The following is a 19983-nucleotide window of genomic DNA, read 5'->3' as shown; positions in this document are numbered from 1 at the left end:
GAACCCAAATGACGGAAAGGCGAATCTCTTCTTCATGAACGCTATTGAGAAAATTTAGAGAGCCGGAATGTGAACCTGACTGCAGAAGGATCCTAGTGGCGTCAAAATAAATTTCGTGGAAGGACCACGAGCATAAAACAAGGGACATTATGGCTCGTACGTAGGCATGTAGACAGCTCTTTTTTCCTCGTTCTATTTGCAAGTGGAACAGGAAGGGAAATGACTAGTAGTGGTACAACGTACCTTTCGCCACGTACCGTACCATGGCTTGCGGAGTATTTATGTAGCTGCAGCTTAGATTTGCGCCCAGTCATAGAAATTTACTTTCTCTTATATTTCCTATATTTAACTTCTGGCCTCGGTGACTGGGTGTCAGGCTCTGAATTTCAAAGCTCTGGGGTTCGGGTCCCTAGTCAGTTCTATCATTTCCTTTCACCTGTCACTTGTGGCAACGATTTGCTAGTGTGAAAAATGCACAGTTGTGCCAAGATTCGGTGTTCACGCTAAAATGTGGGTCCGACCGTAATTGCTGAGTAGGGGACTGATGATCCCAGATGTTAAGAGTCATAGTGCTCAGAGCCATTTGAACCATTTTTCGAAGTTCGGACCATGTCCAGAAAAGCATTGCGTTGTTCAAAACTAGCCATCGGGTCCCCCGAGCGAGTGATCCACAGCAAGCACGTCCGCCCACTTTGACTCTAAGGACCGCGCCCCGCCATGGTGCATGTGGACAAGGGTTTTATACCCCAAAGATATTTGTTTGTGAGGTGGCAAAGCGGTATACATACACTTCTTGCTACTGGTTGAGAAACGGAAAAAGTGGTCAGATCGACTATTTGAGAGCTAATCAAAGAAACGGTCGGATTAATGGCTTGTCCAGTCTGAGACAGTCATTGCGGTTAATTAAACCCTTGGCCAAACGAATACCTACTCTTTCTTCTCTTTCACAACCAAATCCCGAAATAATGAAGTTAATGACAGAATTTTGACGCTTTTATGTGCCACAGAATAGTCGCTGTCGTTGCAGTGCTCTACCACAGACAAGCGAGTAAAAAAAAAAAAAAAAAAAAAAAAAAAAGGAGCTATCTTTGAGATAGGACTTTTTACCTGCGGTACAAAAGCCATGGATTTGAACCTGTGTGTTTAATCTTTCTCAATTTGTAGATATATTTCATGTTTTATTGTGAATTTGTTGTGGAAAATTTCCAGTTTCTTCAAAACCTCTAGGTCTATAATTTCTTTCAGGAGACTGTCCTCGTAGCGATACTGCCCTATAAACCCGTACTAAACACGCCAATGGGCGGGAAAGGAAATCGAGAGTGCGAGGCGTTGATGGAGCACCACAGTCAACACATCCAGTTGCGAACGAACCGGATTCCCGCAGCCGTTCTTGTAGTCGAACGAAAACCGTAATTGATGTCATAATTACAACAAGAAGTGACGACGGCACCATCTTAGTTTGTGTGCATAGCATGAGACAAGCGATTTAAAAGTGATCCTACCATCAAACATAGTTTATGTCGAAACGGTACGTTTCCGGAAATTAGTTGTTCATCGAAATTTTTGCCGAAGTCACATCTATAACCACTAGAAGCCCATAATACGAACAATGAAACACCTTCGTACAATACAAGGTCGTATGGATCGGCTTGAGGAGTACTCTGCGTCTCGTAGTGTCATTATTAACTTCGAACGCACCGAGACAACCAAATATGGAAGCGTGGAAGTCGCAAGTGTGGGTTTCCGTTAACACATCATCTTGATGAAGGCAACTTGCAGCAGTAGCTGCGACATCGGTCCATATAACCCCGTGGCATCCCCATCATATACATTTAAAAGATTTACTTACTGGCGGAGGCAGTGAGCACCTATGATCAAACTGGCGCAACATATTTTGTATTAAACGAGTATGTTACAGTACAGCTTCAAAATATTTCCCAATAAAAGACAACATCGATGCATTGGTAACCATATACGAAAAGAACAGGAGGAAAAATACTCATAAAGATGGTAATTCGCAAAACAGTCAATGATAAGTGATAGTTGATACTGGAATAAAACACTTAATATTATGCGAAACTATAGTAAAAATTCATAAATGCTCCATTCGTGTTTACATCAACGAATATCCTTTAGCCTGTGCTTTCTGCTTTCGTAGGCAATGGGTGGAAAAAATTATACCAATAATGAACGGCACAGACACAATAAGCAATTGGTTTACTTGTTTCTGGATTTCAAATTGAGTTCTAATATTATCTTTACACCATATGTCTATGGCTTCCCCAGACGTCTTCGTCGGATTTCAAGCGCAGAGTTCATTCACCGAACTTTGAACGATACACGCTGCGAGCCACAAAATCTACGCTCGACACCTGAGGGAGACAACTAGGGAAGGTGTAAAAGCTTGGAAAGTATTAATTCCGCCGAGAAATCATGAAGGAACACACAATAAGCAGTTATTCATTCCCGTTCAGTCTGTGAGCTGGTGCGGAAGAAATCTTAAGATACGATACAGTAAATAGCACCATCCAATACGTGCTTAACAGTGATTTACAGAGAACAGATTAAGAAGCAGATGCAGGGCGACTTTCAACCACTCACCTCTTTCTCCTGTCATCGTCATCATCATCATCATCGTCGCCCGCTGCTCTCCTGCAAAAAAAATAACAATACTTTAGATTGAGGCTGAGGAGGGAGGTGATGTACTACTTACTCCCTGTCTGACATTACATTTTCTACTATCGAAAAATGGAAAACATCATCGTATTAACGGCAGACGTAAAGATGGACATATCAGTGTGTGACTGTGAGTAGGGTGGGGTGAGGGGTGAGGGGGCTATTGACTCTAAAGAGAACGATCGTTGTCAGACTGCATTCGTTATCGACATATGGGTCCAGCACCTGCGGCGAGAATACCAGATACCTCTGGGTACAGAACACGACTACCTCTACATTGCTTAGCACACAGCCAGCAGCCGCTACACTTCTAACGTGTTAAAGCCGGTGGCTAAGTCATACGTTTGATGTCTCCGAGAAGTTATCTTACAGCAAGATAACGCAAGGTCGCTTATTACCTATGCTGCCTGACTTACCTCGAAACAATGGCTTTTGATTCCTGGTCTAGCCAAGAGGTACTCCCGATCGCTCACTCACTGAAAACATCTTCTGGTATATTTCCGAGAGAACCGAGGGGGGGTGACGAAGATTAGAGAGGGAGACGGTTCAAATCCACGTCCGTGCATCCACATTTAGGTTTTCCGTTATTTCCCTAAATCACTCAAGGAAAATGCCGGTATGGTTTCTTTCAAAGGGTATGGCCAATTTCTCCCCATCCTTGAAACAACTCAGCTCGTACTCCGTCTCTAATGATTTCACTGTCAACGGGGAATTAATCCTTGATCTTACTAGTTTTGTTTCCGGGAGACTGGATCACCACCGCTCTGGAGCTACTGCGTTGATGAAATCTGGCGTGGCGTCATGAAACAATATAGATATTCATAATGTATCCTTCCTACAACACTGTACACACTGCAACATTAGCTATTCTTCCTGGTCTTCCAGTTTCAATGTCAAGCAGTGTATATCAGGAGGAGAATTCTCACTTGGTTTACATCGTATAATATTGTGCATCTGCACGTTGACTGATACAAGTGTTGCGGAGCTGACTCAGGAATTCAAGATAACGGTCTGTTTGAGGAACAATATTGAGAAAATTTAGAGAACAGGCATTTAAAGTCATAGAAAATTTCTTTCTCGTAGGTTTCCAATATTAAACTTCTAGCCTCTGTGGCTGGGTGTCAGATAATAAATCTGAAGGTCTGGGGTTCGTTTCTAGAGAGATTTATGTTTTATGTCACAAAGCAGTGTATATGCACTCCCTGCAGCTGGCTGAGGAACGGGAAAAGGTTGTCAGATACGCCAGACTGATTCTTTGAGAGCTAATCGACACTGGTGATCAGCATTGCGTGTCGAACGTACGAAAAGGACGGTAGGACAAATACTCTCAAAGATGAACTTTGGAAGGTGTAAGACGAGTTACTGGTGGAAGTAAAGCTGTGGGGACGCTTCATGAGTCGTGCTTGAGTAGTTCAGTAGGCGCTGGCACTGTAGCGTGTTCGGTCATAGGGCTTGCTGGTCTCTATAACGAAAGAGGTGTGGGAAGGAAGCAACTATGAATTGAACAGGTGTCATCTGATCTCCGCCCATACCAAATGTAACGAACAAAAGTGAAAAAACTGAAAGGGGTGATAAAAGTCGGTAGAATACTGGTCGGCAAAGGCAAAAGTCTCGAGTCCGACTAATTGTCCGGCACACCGTTTTAATCTGCCAGGAAATTTCGCTCATAAGGCTGATAGCTGATTTCGAAATAAACATCCTAATATTACGCGAACCATCGCGAAAAATACATAACCGCGACATTCATGTTTATATCTACGGATATCCTTTAGCCTGACTTCTTGTTCCCGCAGGCACTGTATACATAAAATTATACCAATAACAACTCCTACAGACACGATAAGCAGATGGTTCAAATGTTCCTGCATTTGAAGCCGAGTTATCATTTTCATCTTTACACGATATGTTGACGATTTCTCCAGTTGTCTTCGTCAGACGTCGAGCGTAGAATTCGTCCAACCAGACTTTAAGGGGGGGTAGGACGTCAAACGGGCCGACTTGGAGCAGGAGAGGCACCACAGGACATTTTAATTTCCACTGTCTATACATTTACAAATAAATTCATAAAACTTTGTCAGCATGGCTAGGAAGGATTCAGAATTCACACTCATACGAGTGGAAGTAAGAAAACATAACGAAATGATTTTTTTACACGTGAAATTTCATCATTTTTTTCACTTAGTAATGGCAGTATTTGTTGCTATAGGTACACTTTTCTTCATAAGTAAGAGAGATTCTTCGATGAATTTTGCACAGCATACAAACCATTCTTAAGGGTGTATGAAACTCTAGAATTTTCCAAATCTATTAAAAACTGTGGTAAAAATTGAGGTAATTAACTATAAAATTTGTGTTTCTTCTAAACATGAAGTTTAAAATATAACAGTTCATTCATTTTTCATAAATTAAATAAATTCTAGAGTTTCATACACCTGTGAGTATGGTATGTATGCTATGCAAAATTCATCGAAGAATCTCTCTAACTTATGAAGAAAAGTGTACGTATAGCAACAAATGCAGCCATTAGTAAGTGAAAAAAATGATGAAATTTCACACGTAAAAAAAAAATTATTTTGTTATGTTTTCGAACTTCCACTGCAATGAGTGTGAATCCTGAATCCTTCCTGGTGTTGCTGACAAAGTTTTATGAATTTATTTGTAAAATTATAGACACTGGAAATTAAAATGTCCTGTGATGCCTCTCCTGCTCCAAGTCGGCCTGTTTGTCGTCCTACCCGCCCTTAAACTATATACCTGCGAGCCACAAAACCTACACTCGACACCTGAGGAAGACAACTAGGGAAGGTGTCGAAGTGTTGTGTGAACAGAAAATGACGCTTCGCCTGTAACAGCTTGTAAAGCATCAATTCCCCCAAGAAATAGTGAAGGAACACACAAGTAGCAGTTACTCCTTCCTGTTCAACATTTGAGCGGGAATGGAAGAAATTTTAACATATGGCACAGTAAATAGCTGCAGCCCCTGTGTGCTTATCAGTGTTTTGCAGAGAATAGATTAAGAAGCAGATGCAGGGCGGCTTTCACCCACTCACCTCTTTCTCCTGTCATCGTCATCGTCACCATCGTCGTCAGCTGCTCTCCTGCAAATAAGCAACACTACTTCAGTCTGAGGCCGAGGAAGAATCTGATGCACTACTTTTCCATATCTGACAGTATACTTTCTACTGTCATAAAAAGAAAAATGAGACTGTTAACGGCAATATTTTCTAGTTAAGTTTTTTCTGGTCCTATAAGTAGTGAAACCGCGGTATTTAAATGTAAAGTTAGCTTGATAGCGCGTCAATAAAGGATGATTTTCCTAAATGACAGACTGTAGAATAGGATTCGTGAGAGGATTCAGAGCAAGAAAGGAAATCTGTCCCTAAGGGAGGAACACCCATTTGAAGGTAGGGATAAAAGGTCTTTGACAGTGCAGGTTTCAGTGACTGAAAGCACTCATGAGGACGCCGGCATGTGTGAATGTTCTTGTCTGTACGATTGTTTTAGCTTCGCAATCAACAGGGCAGTGAGCTGGGGCTCCATCGTGTAGTATCCACATTACACTTCGCACAACCAAAGGCACTTCTTCCAGAAGGGAATGCAGGATCATCAACAGGAAGTGCAGATATGTGTCGTCTGTGAAGTTTTGTGGAAGAATGACTGCTCCCGCGAGGTGGTCACTGGTAATCCCCGCCTACGCATTGAATGTGAACCGGTATTGACGTTTCTCTGCCATCAAGGAAGCTCTCCGTAGCGCGCCCCGTGTAAACCTGTTCTGTGACAAGCATACATGACAGATATCCCAACACTGTGGTGGCATGTGCGACAAACCAGCCACAAAAGCGTTGCTGAACAGGCATGTCGCATATGTAATGAGGCATGCACGCGTTGTTAAGAGATACGGATATTGTTCGTGGAGAATGTTCCACAAGTTCATCTGACGATAGGATTTACCACCTAAGTTGTTTCTGTGCTGCAGAAGATGATAATAGACCGAGACGAATAAATAATAGAAAGTTGTGAATGGCATTATAGAACATGTACAAGCAACAGGGATGTTTATAGCGAAAGAAATGTAGAGGTTTTTATCCAGCAGTGGTTTGTGGAAGTCAAAAGACTGCTGCCCCTCCTACTGTTGCTGCTGTTCTTGCTATCGATAATCTCTATGATGATGACTGTTTCCATTTTGAACTTTTCTTTAACGAAGTGTCATTTGTATACGTCTGAGTGTAATGTCCGTTAATGAAATACGTAAATACGGGATGTATTGATCAGTAGCCAAGTACCAGATGCACTTGAACGTAATGTTCGTTAATGGAATACGCAACTACTGGATGTATTAACCAGTAGCGAAGTACTAGTTGCTCTCTGCTCATAATCGTCGAACGGTCTGAGTGTACAGTACAGTCTCTAGACTCATAACATAGTGCAGTATTCTTTCTGTGCTGCTTTCACTTCCACAGTGTGGCGCCATCAGATAACCTACAGAAAGCTACGAGACTCTGAAAGATCTTACCTCGTCTTCTTGTCCTCGTCGCTTTCTTTCGACTCGTCGCTTTCCTGTGTCTTGCCCGCGGTCCTGAAAGAAACATTTACTTCATTTAGACCACAAACGCCTGAAAGTATGCACATTTATTCCGTATTACAACAGAAACCTTTTTCAGTGCGTTGCGTAGAAAAAGACAGATAGTTTGGTTGTATCAATAGATTTGTATGGCACACTCTGCGATCTGCAATTCAGTTGTATTTTCAGGAATATTAGTATTTGCGAGATGTTTGCAGTTTCTGCTGCAGTAGAGCTTACGTCAGCACTTAGCTTATGCTGGTATACCGTAGCTGAAAAATGTGAACATAATTTCCAGAAGCTTACAGATTAAACTTCACCGATGAGCATTCGGAGAAGGTTCCCTTCGGTGTCGAGAAAAACAGGTCACATATGAAGTTTCCTCGCCAGAAGAATAGCTCACACTTCAAATGAGCAGCGTGCATGCGAGTGATGCAAATTGCGCTATTGCAGATACGTACATTACAACTTATACACGCAAGGTAACAGAATAGCAATACGTTTCTCATATGACAATGTTTCTCAGTGTATAAAATAAGTGAGAAATATGTTTTTAGCTACAGCGTTTACCGCTCATGTTATTATAGTGATTCGCAATTAGAATGATATTTGTGAGACGCAAAAGTGTGCAGAAGTGGAAAGAAGAGCATAGAAAAACAGGATACTTTCACGACAGTCAAGAGTAAAGACAGAGTCTGCGTCAACGAAAGCTGCAATGAGATGTTTGATATCCTGGGAAAAATGAAGACAGTTAGTTACATGCATGTTCCACGGATCATAGCTGTGACGGGAAGAGAATTTTCGGGTCTTGCTCTGAACTGGCAAAGTCTGCAACTCGTTCGCGATCTCTCCTAGAGTGAAGACAGGTCTAGTGAGTCTTTTTATAGATGTACCAAGACACGAAATTATACTTGATCATTTTAGCGCAAGGGCTTTTAGTTTCACGTGAGGAAGAATGGAAGATAATGCCGTTTCGGGCTCACTCAGCGGCGGTATCTTTAGAAACAGAAAGCAGACTAAAATTACGTAAGCACAGAGAAAAAAATCGACCGCGTCCTTCTTTAGGAAACTATCTCAGCATTTGTCTCAAGCGACTTAGGGCAAGCACGGGAAATCTAAACCTGACTTTTCGGACAGAGACATGAACCGCCATCCTCTCAAATGCAAGTGTCTTTCAACTGACGTCACTACGTTCCGTTGTTCTACGAAGGCGGATTGTGACTCTAGAGGTCCAGTACGTACTGAATTAGGTCAAGCTCTGTCATTGCTCGGTGACAGTTTGTGTCAGATCATGGAGCTAACAACTGATAGTAAAAAATAATAAGTCCTACTCGATGAAACGAACATGATCAAGCTTATTAAAGTGAATACTGAACGTGACTATACCACAGCCTTTTTGCCGCTAATAACAATAGCCCACTTATTGTTACAATTTTATTTATTCACACGTTTCGAGCGCAGCCCTTCATCAGAACAGATAAAAAGAACGTAATAGAAAGAGTAGTGTCAAATGATTTCTATCTTAACATTGGTATTTAGTTACGATAGAAATTTTTTTTTACGTGGTACTTTGTATTAAGTTCTTTTACCTGATATTCTGGTTACGGGCGTTCCCCGAAATGCGCGAATAAAAAAGTTTTAACCGAAAGTGGTCTGTCGTCAGAGACCAAAAAGCGGTGAAAAAGGCGTTTACAGTATTCACTAAATAATCGCAGGCACATTCTGCGACTTTATGTCCCAATCGAATGACAGTAATTTTTTTTTTATTTTCGATGAAATTAATGTTTGATTTTCGAATGACCCTTCGATCACCATATCGTTGTACTATTATCCACAAGACTGTTTCTTTTTGCTGAGGTTGCCTAGAAAGTTACAGAGAGCCAGTTCGAGTTGTAGCAGAGAAAGTTACATGTATAGTGTGTTAGAATTAGCGGTTTGACCTTGGATTTATCAGAGGGCGATCGGATTGCTACTGCGCAGGGACTTTATTTAACCTTATCTCGTGGATTAAAGCAAGGCTAGCGGCGTTTATTAATAACCATGTTCACAAATACAGCAATGCAGTGTGTTGATCCGGGTGCGCCGATTAACTGTTTTTCCACGAAGAGCGCGGTCAGTGACGTCGCACAGCAGGAACGCATGCTTCGCAAACGTGTAAGACGTGCGGGCGGAAGCAAAGATGTGCTTTCGTTGCGTTGCATTGATAATAGGGCGAGAAGTAGATGATTTCACTTTTAGTAGAAGTCATAGTGAGGTGGAGGGTAGCAGGAAATAAGTAGGAAGAATTTTGACTGACACAAGGTAAGTAAAATGAGAGAGTGAGTGCATACTTACTGTGGCGGTGCCGCTGCGGTCAGCTCTGGGCCACTCGCCTCGGCCGGCCTGCAACACGACACGAGGGGTTGTCACGTCATAGGCCGACAGTGCACGTAAACAAAGCAGCCAATACAGGTCGGTATCAACAGCACAAATGAGATGGAAAGTTTGTGAATAAAATCGTCTCGAAAGCTATTAAAATTTTCTCCATTTATTACGTCGTTTCGGCTACTAGCATCATCAGGTATCAGAAACTAAGATTTGAGGACCATAAGGAGAGACAGTAAACTGGCTTTCGGCTTCTCAGGCATCTTCGGGTGACACCTGACTGTCACAAACACAGATAAAGATGAAGTGCGACTTAAACAGATATTATTTGTACAAAAGATACAAAAATGACAGAGTGCTTACATAGGAAAGCACTACAATAGTTACATTAACTAAAATTGATTTTCGTGCAGATACATTTAACAGATGATGAGGAATAAGATTAATTCACAGTTTGAATACAGTACTGTAACGGCCGCGCGGGATTAGCCGAGCGGTCTGGGGCGCAGCAGTCATGGACTGTGCGGCTGGTCTCGGCGGAGGTTCGAGTCCTCCCTTGGGCATGGGTGTGTGTGTTTGTTCTTAGGATAATTTAGGTTAAGTAGTGTGTAAGGTTAGGGACTGATGACCTTAGCAGTTAAGTCCCATAATATTTCACACACATTTGAACATTTTGAACTGTAACGAAACCTTAATTTAACACAGGGGAAATGGAAACTGAGTATGTCCAGTTAATACTAGGCTGACTTTCTCTGTCATGTTTTTGTTGATTTCCTGTGTTTCCAGAAGGTCGCCTTTCTACTTTTCTTGACATAATGTAAAACTTCACATTCTACATCATATGAATGGTTTTCTAATAAAAGATGATCACCAAAGTTCAGAGCTGTGGTAATTGGGCTACGTGAACGTGAGAGAAGCTGGCTATTAATAAGGACCTTTGCTCATCATATTTTAGCAGAAAACCATTCATATGACGTAGAAACCATTCTGTCAAGAACAGTAGAAAGATGACCCTACTGAAAATACTGGAAATCGAGGAACACATGACGCAGACTGCCAGCCTGGTATTAAATGATCATCAAATATTAGATTCAAACTGTAAATGCATCTTATTTCTCCTCATTTGTTAAATGTATCTCCAGCGAAACATTGTTTACCCCCTTTTTAGTTGATGTAATTACTGTAATACTTTGCCGCGTGGAGTGGCCACGCGTATAGTGGCGCCAAGTCACTGATTGCGCGGCCCCTCCTGCCTGAGGTTCGAGTCCTCTCTCGGGCATGGGTGTAAGTACTGTGTAAGTCTAGGGACCGATGACCTCAGCAGTTTGGTCCCTTAGGAATTCACACACATTTGAACATTTTGTAATACTTTCCTATGTAAACACTCTAATATTTTTGTATCTTTTGTAAAAATAATATCTGTATAAGTCGCACTGTGTTTGCTACATTCAGTTGTCACCTGAAGGTGCCTGAGAAGCCAAAAGCCGGCTCGTGAACGGATAAACATAATTTTACAGAACACTAGGAAGTGTTTTTCTTTTTTATATTAAAGAGAATATTCGTAATTGTTATAATTTGCAAATTTCTCTCTCTGGGAACAATCCATAGGCTGTGGCAAGCGTAATCTCAATCGTATCCACCCCCACTAGACTGTCATGTCTCTAGGGGAGCCATTGTACTGTCTCGGTTGGCTATTATCTATAAAATATGTGTCTATTCTTCCATAATCTGCAGGCAACAAATCTTACGATGACTCATAACTTGCTTCTGTTTTATATGCCTAGCTTCTGTCTTGCGTCATCGTCTGACTGAAAGTGAGCAGAACATAGACTGACCTTGTTTCCTCGGCGGGAGCAGCTGTCGCCAGTAAGCAAACCGCCGCGACGCCGATCGCCACCTGTAGACAAATACACACGTGGTGCGATGAAACTGCTTACTCTGTATATGGTGTGTCAATTTCTGGCGAACAGTTCTGTGTGCTTATGGGACCTCGTAGAGGGATTTGTCCTGACATTCGTAGGCCGTTCCCAAGCAATAGAGGAACCGAGTACGTCTCAAGCACCATCATCAAGGTGCCTGGGTCGATTCCCGGCCGGGTCGTACATTTTCTCCACTCGAGGTCTGGTGGTCTGTTCTCCTTATCTTCCTATCCCATATAAGCGACACGAAAATCGCCTGCATGGCGTTATATGAGAAATCTAAACCAATGTAAGTTCGTACCAGAGTACCGTTTGACCTTAATGAATATTCTGAATGTCGAAGCACACTGTCGTGTCGCCTTTCCACTACCGAGACGGCAGTATGGGCACGCACCGACAACCAATACAAATGATAAATAAATGTATAAAAATTGAAAAAAAAAATAAATAAAAACTTGGTAGCTTTCAGCGAAATGCACTTATCCTTTCTGGTGCAGTTTTAAATTGTTCCTCATAATCATCATATATGTGATTTTATATATTTTTCACTTACTAGTGATAGTTTGGTACCTTTTATCATCACCCAACAGAGACGTGAAAGGTATTCTCCAGCAATAATGATTTCAGATGCGCCTGTGTCTTCCACTCAAGTCACATTTTTTTTAAAGAACTGATAGCCGGTCGTTGTGGCCGAGCGGTTCTAGGCGCTTCAGTCTGGAACCGCGCGAACCCTACGGTCGGAGGTTCGAATCCTGCCTGGGGCATGGCTGTGTGTGATGTCCTTATGTTAATTAAGTTTAAGTAGTTCTAAGTTCTAGTGGACTGATGACCTCCGATGTTAAGTCCCATAGTGCTCAGAGCCGTTTGAACCCGAACGAAACCGCGTGTAAAAAGCTAGTAGTCTACATGCAGCGTGACCATAATTAAAGTTACACTTTTTTTAAAGAACTGATACCTTTATAATCTAAACCGGCTACTTGTTGAAACAATCTAAAATGCTATGAAGAGGACAAATTCTAGAGTTTATTTAGATGTCAAGGTCATCTGTCGCCTCCGAAGATTAAAGTGTCCTCGCTGCTTAAAATTCAACCTTCCTCACTTGAAAGAGGTTTCTTCAAGTTTTTTACCAAGGTTGTACCGAGATGTGTGATTGTCTTTTTTCAGATGTTTTCCAACAAAAATTTCTCAACATTTCTGTTTTAAGCTGTCGCCAAGAGAAGAATCCTCTGACCATTCCCATCATTCTTCTTCGTGTACGATATGTTCACTGTTATTCCTATCTGTTATGGTCTGATAAACGTGAACAGTGATCAGGTAACAGGTCGTACAAGAGGTTTCAGTCTTTTGTGAACTAACTGCAATTTTCCACCAACCTACACATAAATCGCAGCCTGCTTTACCGATTAAGGAGCTTATGAACTCATTCTAATTCAAGTCCTACATGTTGTTCCCTCCCACACATGTGTTTCACATGACCGTCTCTAATTATGAGTCATTAATCTTACAGTCGAAGAATGCTACGATTTTAGGTTTTATGAAGTATACAACTCGGCACTTCTCTGAGAACTAGTTGCCATTCTGAATCACATAAAAAACCATTCAGTGACATTCATAAGGGGAAATCAAGAGATGATTCCTTGGAAAGTCGTGTTAATGAACCGTGTCAACTGGATAGGGTGCCCTGAAGGATTAGCGCACAATTCCATTGCACAGGGTGAACCCGAACTCCGCTGACAAAATTTCTGAGTTTGTTCAAGGATATTTTCAGGTATTTTGGTGCAAGGGACCATGGTCTCTGGTGGCTCGTTGCAGAATAATGATGTAAATATTGTTTATTCTGCTTGTTACCGCAGTTAACCTTGGTTCTGTGTATATATCTTCACAAAAGTGAAAAAGTATATAATCTGTTATCATCAAAACGTACAACCCAACACAGAGTAATGCAACAATCCCTAAACGATAAAGTACTTTGAAGCAGTAGCTGCTGCTGTGGGAACAGTTAAGCTTAGCTTTCTTCCAGCGGATTCGTTCAAAATGGTTCAAATGGCTCTGAGCACTATGGGACTTAACATCTGAGGTCATCAGTCCCCTAGAACTTAGAACTACTTAAACCTAACTAACGTAAGGACATCACACACAGCCATGCCCCAGGCAGGATTCGAACCTGCGACCGTAGCAGCAGCGCGGTTCCGGACTGAAGCGCCTAAAACCGCTCGGTCACAGCGGCCGGCGTGGATTCGTTGAAGGTATACGTGAGGTGCTGTAGGCCAAATCTTCATCAGCAAATCTATCGATAGCACTGTATATAACTGTTAACGTACAACTAACACTGCTGCGAAAATAAACCCTAGACAGAACCGAGCTGTACCAAATGTAAGCTAGAAGGCGAGGAGTGGAGTCGACATTAATATTTTCAGCAGCAAGTGCCGTGAGTGAATGGGACAAGTTTATTTCTAAGCATGACACATAGCGCATACCTTCGACATTTGCACTTTCTTCAGTTATATTCGGTGCAGTACATATTCTAAGACACATGGGGGGAAGAAACCACGTCAAAATGTAGCTGTTTTGCAACGAGTACCGGAGGCCATTGGTTGCCTGTACCATAATACTAAGAAAACGTCCCTGAACAGCCTGAGAAATGTTATGGATGGAGCTGTGGTTCGCCCCGTAAATCCCATGATAACCTCGTGGCGCACTAACCTAGGCCTCTAACACAGCTGCAGTTTGCTGTCTAAGTTATAGGTTACTGTTACAGTTTTAGTACAGCGTAAACAGTTTGTATCGGTGGAAGCAGTGGTTTATAGAGACCGAATGAGTGGTGGAGCTAACATAGCTGTGTATGGAAACAAAACGCAGAAGCCGAGACATGAAATGAGCCTCCGTATAGGGAAATCAGATGTGCAGAATTACAGACCAGTATCACTTACATCCATCTGCGCTCCTGAATCCTAAACTCAAACATTATGTCTTTCCTGGAGGCAAATAAGCTTGTCCCATAGAATCAGCACGGTTTCAGGGAAAACCACTAGTGGCAGACCAACACGCTTGTTCATTCACGTCTCCGCGGAAATAATAAATGCAGTTGAGCGAGCAGATTCCATTTTCCTAGATTTTCGAAGGACGCTCGACATTGTACCATATTGTCGACTACTAATTAAGACACGATCACGAGGAATATCTTCTCAAATATCTGATTGGCTCGAGGGACATTTAACTAACACCCTCTTGGGTAAAATATTCCGGAGGTAAAATAGTCCCCCATTCAGATCTCCGGGGGGGGACTACTCAGGAGGACGTCGTTATCAGGAGAAAGAAAACTGGTGTTCTACGGATCGGAGCGTGGAATGTCAGATCCCTTAATCGGGCAGGTAGGTTAGAAAATTTAAAAATGGAAATGGATAGGTTAAAGTTAGATATAGTGGGAATTAGTGAAGTTCGGTGGCGGGAGGAACAAGACTTTTGGTCTGGTGATTACAGGGTTATAAATACAAAATCAAATAGGGGTAATGCAGGAGTAGGTTTAATAATGAATAAAAAAATAAGAGTGCGGGTTAGCTACTACAAACAGCATAGTGAACGCATTATTGTGGCCAAGATAGACACAAAGTCCATGCCTACTACATTAGTACAAGTTTATATGCCAACTAGCTCTGCAGATGATGAAGAAATAGATGAAATGTATGACGAGATAAAAGAAATTATTCAGGTAGTGAAGGGAGACGAAAATTTAATAGTCATGGGTGACTGGAATTCGTCAGTAGGAAAAGGGAGAGAAGGAAACATAGTAGGTGAATACGGATTGGGGGGAAGAAATGAAAGAGGAAGCCGCCTTGTAGAATTTTGCACAGAACATAACTTAATCATAACTAACACTTGGTTCAAGAATCATAAAAGAAGGTTGTATACCTGGAAGAATCCTGGAGATACTAAAAGGTATCAGATAGATTATATAATGGTAAGACAGAGATTAAGGAACCATGTTTTAAATTGTAAGACATTTCCAGGGGCAGATGTGGATTCTGACCACAATCTATTGGTTATGAACTGCAGATTGAAACTGAAGAAACTGCAAAAAGGTGGGAATTTAAGGAGATGGGACCTGGATAAACTGAAGGAACCAGAGGTTGTAGCGAGTTTCAGGGAGAGCATAAAGGAACAATTGATAGGAATGGGGGAAAGAAATACAGTAGAAGAAGAATGGGTAGCTTTGAGGGATGAAGTAGTGAAGGAAGCAGACGATCAAGTAGATATAAAGACGAGGGCTAATAGAAATCCTTGGGTAACAGAAGAAATATTGAATTTAATTGATGAAAGGAGAAAATATAAAAATGCTGTAAATGAAGCAGGCAAAAAGGAATACAAACGTCTCAAAAATGAGATCGACAGGAAGTGCAAAATGGCTAAGCAGGGATGGCTAGAGGACAAATGTAAGGATGTAGAGGCTTGTCTCACTAGGGGTAAGACAGATACTGCCTACAGGAAAATTAAAGAGACCTTTGGAGAGAAGAGAACCACTTGTATGAATATCAAGAGCTCAGATGGCAACCCAGTTCTAAGCAAAGAAGGGAAAGCAGAAAGATGGAAGGAGTATATAGAGGGTTTATTCAAGGGCAATGTACTTGAGGACAATATTATGGAAATGGAAGAGGATGTAGATGAAGATGAAATGGGAGATAAGATACTGCGTGAAGAGTTTGACAGAGCACTGAAAGACCTGAGTCGAAACAAGGCCCCGGGAGTAGACAACATTCCATTAGAACTACTGATGGCTTTGGGAGAGCCAGTCATGTCAAAACTCTACCATCTGGTGAGCAAGATGTATGAGACAGGCGAAATACCCTCAGACTTCAAGAAGAATATAATAATACCAATCCCAAAGAAAGCAGGTGTTGACAGATGTGAAAATTATCGAACTATCAGTTTAATAAGTCACAGCTGCAAAATACTAACGCGAATTCTTTACAGACGAATGGAAAAACTGGTAGAAGCGGACCTCGGGGAAGATCAGTTTGGATTCCGTAGAAATGTTGGAACACGTGAGGCAATACTAACCTTACGACTTATCTTAGAAGAAAGATTAAGAAAAGGCAAACCTACGTTTCTAGCATTTGTAGACTTAGAGAAAGCTTTTGACAATGTTGACTGGAATACTCTCTTTCAAATTCTGAAGGTGGCAGGGGTAAAATACAGGGAGCGAAAGGCTGTTTACAATTTGTACAGCAACCAGATGGCAGTTATAAGAGTCGAGGGGCATGAAAGGGAAGCAGTGGTTGGGAAAGGAGTGAGACAGGGTTGTAGCCTCTCCCCGATGTTATTCAATCTGTATATTGAACAAGCAGTAAAGGAAACAAAAGAAAAATTCGGAGTAGGTATTAAAATTCATGGAGAAGAAGTAAAAACTTTGAGGTTCGCCGATGACATTGTAATTCTGTCAGAGACAGCAAAGGACTTGGAAGAGCTGTTGAACGGAATGGACAGTGTCTTGAAAGGAGGATATAAGATGAACATCAACAAAAGCAAAACGAGGATAATGGAATGTAGTCAAATTAAATCGGGTGATGCTGAGGGAATTAGATTAGGAAATGAGACACTTAAAGTAGTACAGGAGTTTTGCTATTTAGGGAGTAAAATAACTGATGATGGTCGAAGTAGAGAGGATATAAAATGTAGACTGGCAATGGCAAGGAAATCGTTTCTGAAGAAGAGAAATTTGTTAACATCGAGTATAGATTTAAGTGTCAGGAAGTCGTTCCTGAAAGTATTTGTATGGAGTGTAGCCATGTATGGAAGTGAAACATGGACAATAACTAGTTTGGACAAGAAGAGAATAGAAGCTTTCGAAATGTGGTGCTACAGAAGAATGCTGAAGATAAGGTGGGTAGATCACGTAACTAATGAGGAGGTATTGGATAGGATTGGGGAGAAGAGAAGTTTGTGGCACAACTTGACTAGAAGAAGGGATCGGTTGGTAGGACATGTTTTGAGGCATCAAGGAATCACAAATTTAGCATTGGAGGGCAGCGCGGAAGGTAAAAGTCGTAGAGGGAGACCAAGAGATGAATACACTAAGCAGATTCAGAAGGATGTAGGTTGCAGTAGGTACTGGGAGATGAAAAAGCTTGCACAGGATAGAGTGGCATGGAGAGCTGCATCAAACCAGTCTCAGGACTGAAGACCACAACAACAACAAGTCGAATAAGTTCCCATGGACGGCGAATGTTCCATGGAAACGAAATTAACATCACGTCTGTTCCAAGGACGTCCCATGACGCTTGTCGCAGATGTTGCTGTTGTGTACAGAGAAATCGCGACGCTAGAAAATTGTAGCGAAGTGCTGGAACACCTGCAGAGAGTCGACTCTTGCTGCAGGGAGTGGAAACTGGCCCTCAACAAGTGGCACGTATTGCGATAACTTAGACAGAAACAAGCTTTATTGTATGATCACACAATTGTAGGACAATGACTGGAAGCAGTTACTTCCATAAAAAAGTCTTGGACTATGCTTACGGAGCGATCTGAAATGGGATGGCTGCATAAAATTAATCACGAGTGAGGCAGATGCCAGACAGAGATTCAGTAGAAGAGACCTCAGGAAATGTAGTCCATCAACAAATGAAATATCTCATAAAACACCCTTTCGGCCAATACTTGAATATTGCTTGTCAGTAAAGGATCAGTGCCAGATGGGACTGGCAGAGGAAACAGATATCCAAAGAAGAGCAGCATGTTTAATCAAAGGTTCCTAAGAGCAACATGTTTAATTGCAGTTTCATTTAGTGTGCGCGAAAGCATCACAGAGATGTTCATAATCTACGTGGCAGACGTGCAAGAGAGGCGTTCTGCGTACAGTACGGTCTAGTGTTCAAGTTCCGTGAGCGTATTTTTCTATAAGAGCCGACCAATATATTGCTTCCTCCTATCTCGCGAAAAGACCATCAAGATAAAATTAGAATGATTCGAACCCACATAGACGGTTGCGAGCAATCCTTTTCGCGAACTATACGCGACTGGAAAAGGAAAAGCAGGAAATGACACGGACACACAAAGTACTCGACGGCACTCGCCTTAACAGAACAGATGCAGATGTAGAATAGAATCTCTACTGTTTTCACTATACTTACATGATTTATGAAATGGGACCAGGAGCACTAGGCCTGTAAGATTGTTGGCTGACGAAGCTGTTGTACGATCCTAAGGAGTTGCAGAAAAAATTGGCCAAAATTTTCACTCGGTGTAATGAATGACAGCTCCCATTAAATGTGGGTTAATTTTAGATAATGTCTGTAACCAAGAGAAGGAATCAACTACTGTTGGATTAGGTGATTAATAGTGAACATCTTAAACACTTCACATCGCAGTACAAGTATTCAGGGGTAGTACTAAGAGGGGCTATCAAATCACGTAAAATCAGTATTAGGGAAAAAGAATGGTAAACTTAGATTTGTTCCAAAGGTTCTGGGGAAACGCAATGCACCTGTAAAGAAAATCATGCAGGCTGCTCTTGTGTGATCATTTCTATTGTCCCGGTTTTTCATCGATCGAAATTAAAGATGCGCTGCTAGGCCCTTAAGAGGTCGCTGAAGTGTTACAAATGCTCGGAGAAATTAAATAGGAATCCTTCGAGTCAATTTAGAGAACGCGTATTCGAAGAAGAATTTGGCACCATCAAGCTGCCACCATGAGAATAAGAGAGATGATGGCACGTACAGATGCATGCAGATAGTCATTTTTCCCCGTCTCAGTACGCGAATGGAACAAGAAAGAAAATCGATAATACTGACACGATGTACAATGCAACCTTCGCCCTGCATAGCGGGCTTTGCGGAATGTAGATCAGAAGATGTAGATAGTTAGTCTATGAGGAATAGGTGTATCGCTTACCAGAAGGAGAGCTCGTGTCGCAGCCATGTTGTCCAGTAGTGGTGTGCTGCTGGCTTTGGGCTGCCGACGGTTTTTATAGCTCCACGCGCCGTCCATGAACAGTGGGGAACACCCACGTATCAGGCGGCGCCCGCCCCATGCATTTGCGACCGGGGCGCTAACGCGCGGCCTTGCTTGTCTTACGTGTTCGAGACACGGGAGGCGTTAACGAACCAGGCACCGGCCTCTGAAATGACGACGGAAATGCCTGTCCTGTGCGCCTCACCAAGGTCTGGCACCTCTCTGCAAGTGTTCGCGACAGCTGCTCCAGTTCCCCAGCTGCTTCTCTATGCGTTCCACCATCTACGTTATTACTCTGCAGTTCAGAATTAAGTGTCTGGAAGGGTTCATCGCACGACCTTCAGGCTACACTACTAGCCATTAAAAGTGCTACACCACGAAGATGACGTGCTACAGACGCGAAATTTATCGACAGGAAGAAGATACTATGATATGCAAATGATTGGATTTTCAGAGCATTCACACAAGATTGGCGCCGGTGGCGACACCTACAACGTGCTGACATGGGGAAAGTTTCCA

The 19983-nt window shown here is 42.1% G+C and overlaps 1 protein-coding gene across 3 annotated transcripts in view; it reads right to left on the bottom strand.

Moving 5' to 3' along the window:
- The window catches only part of LOC124796301 (prostatic spermine-binding protein-like), a 31530-nt gene extending 12096 nt beyond the window's left edge, over nt 1-19434 (bottom strand). For 2 of the 3 annotated variants that reach the window (XM_047260422.1, XM_047260423.1), the window contains exons 1-6: nt 19405-19434; nt 11437-11498; nt 9572-9619; nt 7190-7252; nt 5727-5774; nt 2602-2652 (exon numbers count right to left, since the gene is read on the bottom strand). In XM_047260422.1, the coding sequence (XP_047116378.1) occupies nt 2602-2652; nt 5727-5774; nt 7190-7252; nt 9572-9619; nt 11437-11498; nt 19405-19431 (299 nt within the window). In that variant the 5' untranslated portion in view covers nt 19432-19434. The remainder of the gene's footprint in view (nt 1-2601; nt 2653-5726; nt 5775-7189; nt 7253-9571; nt 9620-11436; nt 11499-19404) is intronic. The other variant, XM_047260424.1, reaches the window with a different exon arrangement.
- Nucleotides 19435-19983: the final 549 nt, after the last annotated feature.

The sequence above is a fragment of the Schistocerca piceifrons genome, chromosome 4, assembly GCF_021461385.2.
Source record: "Schistocerca piceifrons isolate TAMUIC-IGC-003096 chromosome 4, iqSchPice1.1, whole genome shotgun sequence".
In the NCBI taxonomy this organism is placed as follows: Eukaryota; Metazoa; Arthropoda; class Insecta; order Orthoptera; family Acrididae; genus Schistocerca; species Schistocerca piceifrons.
This window is presented reverse-complemented; position numbering and strand designations above follow the sequence as displayed.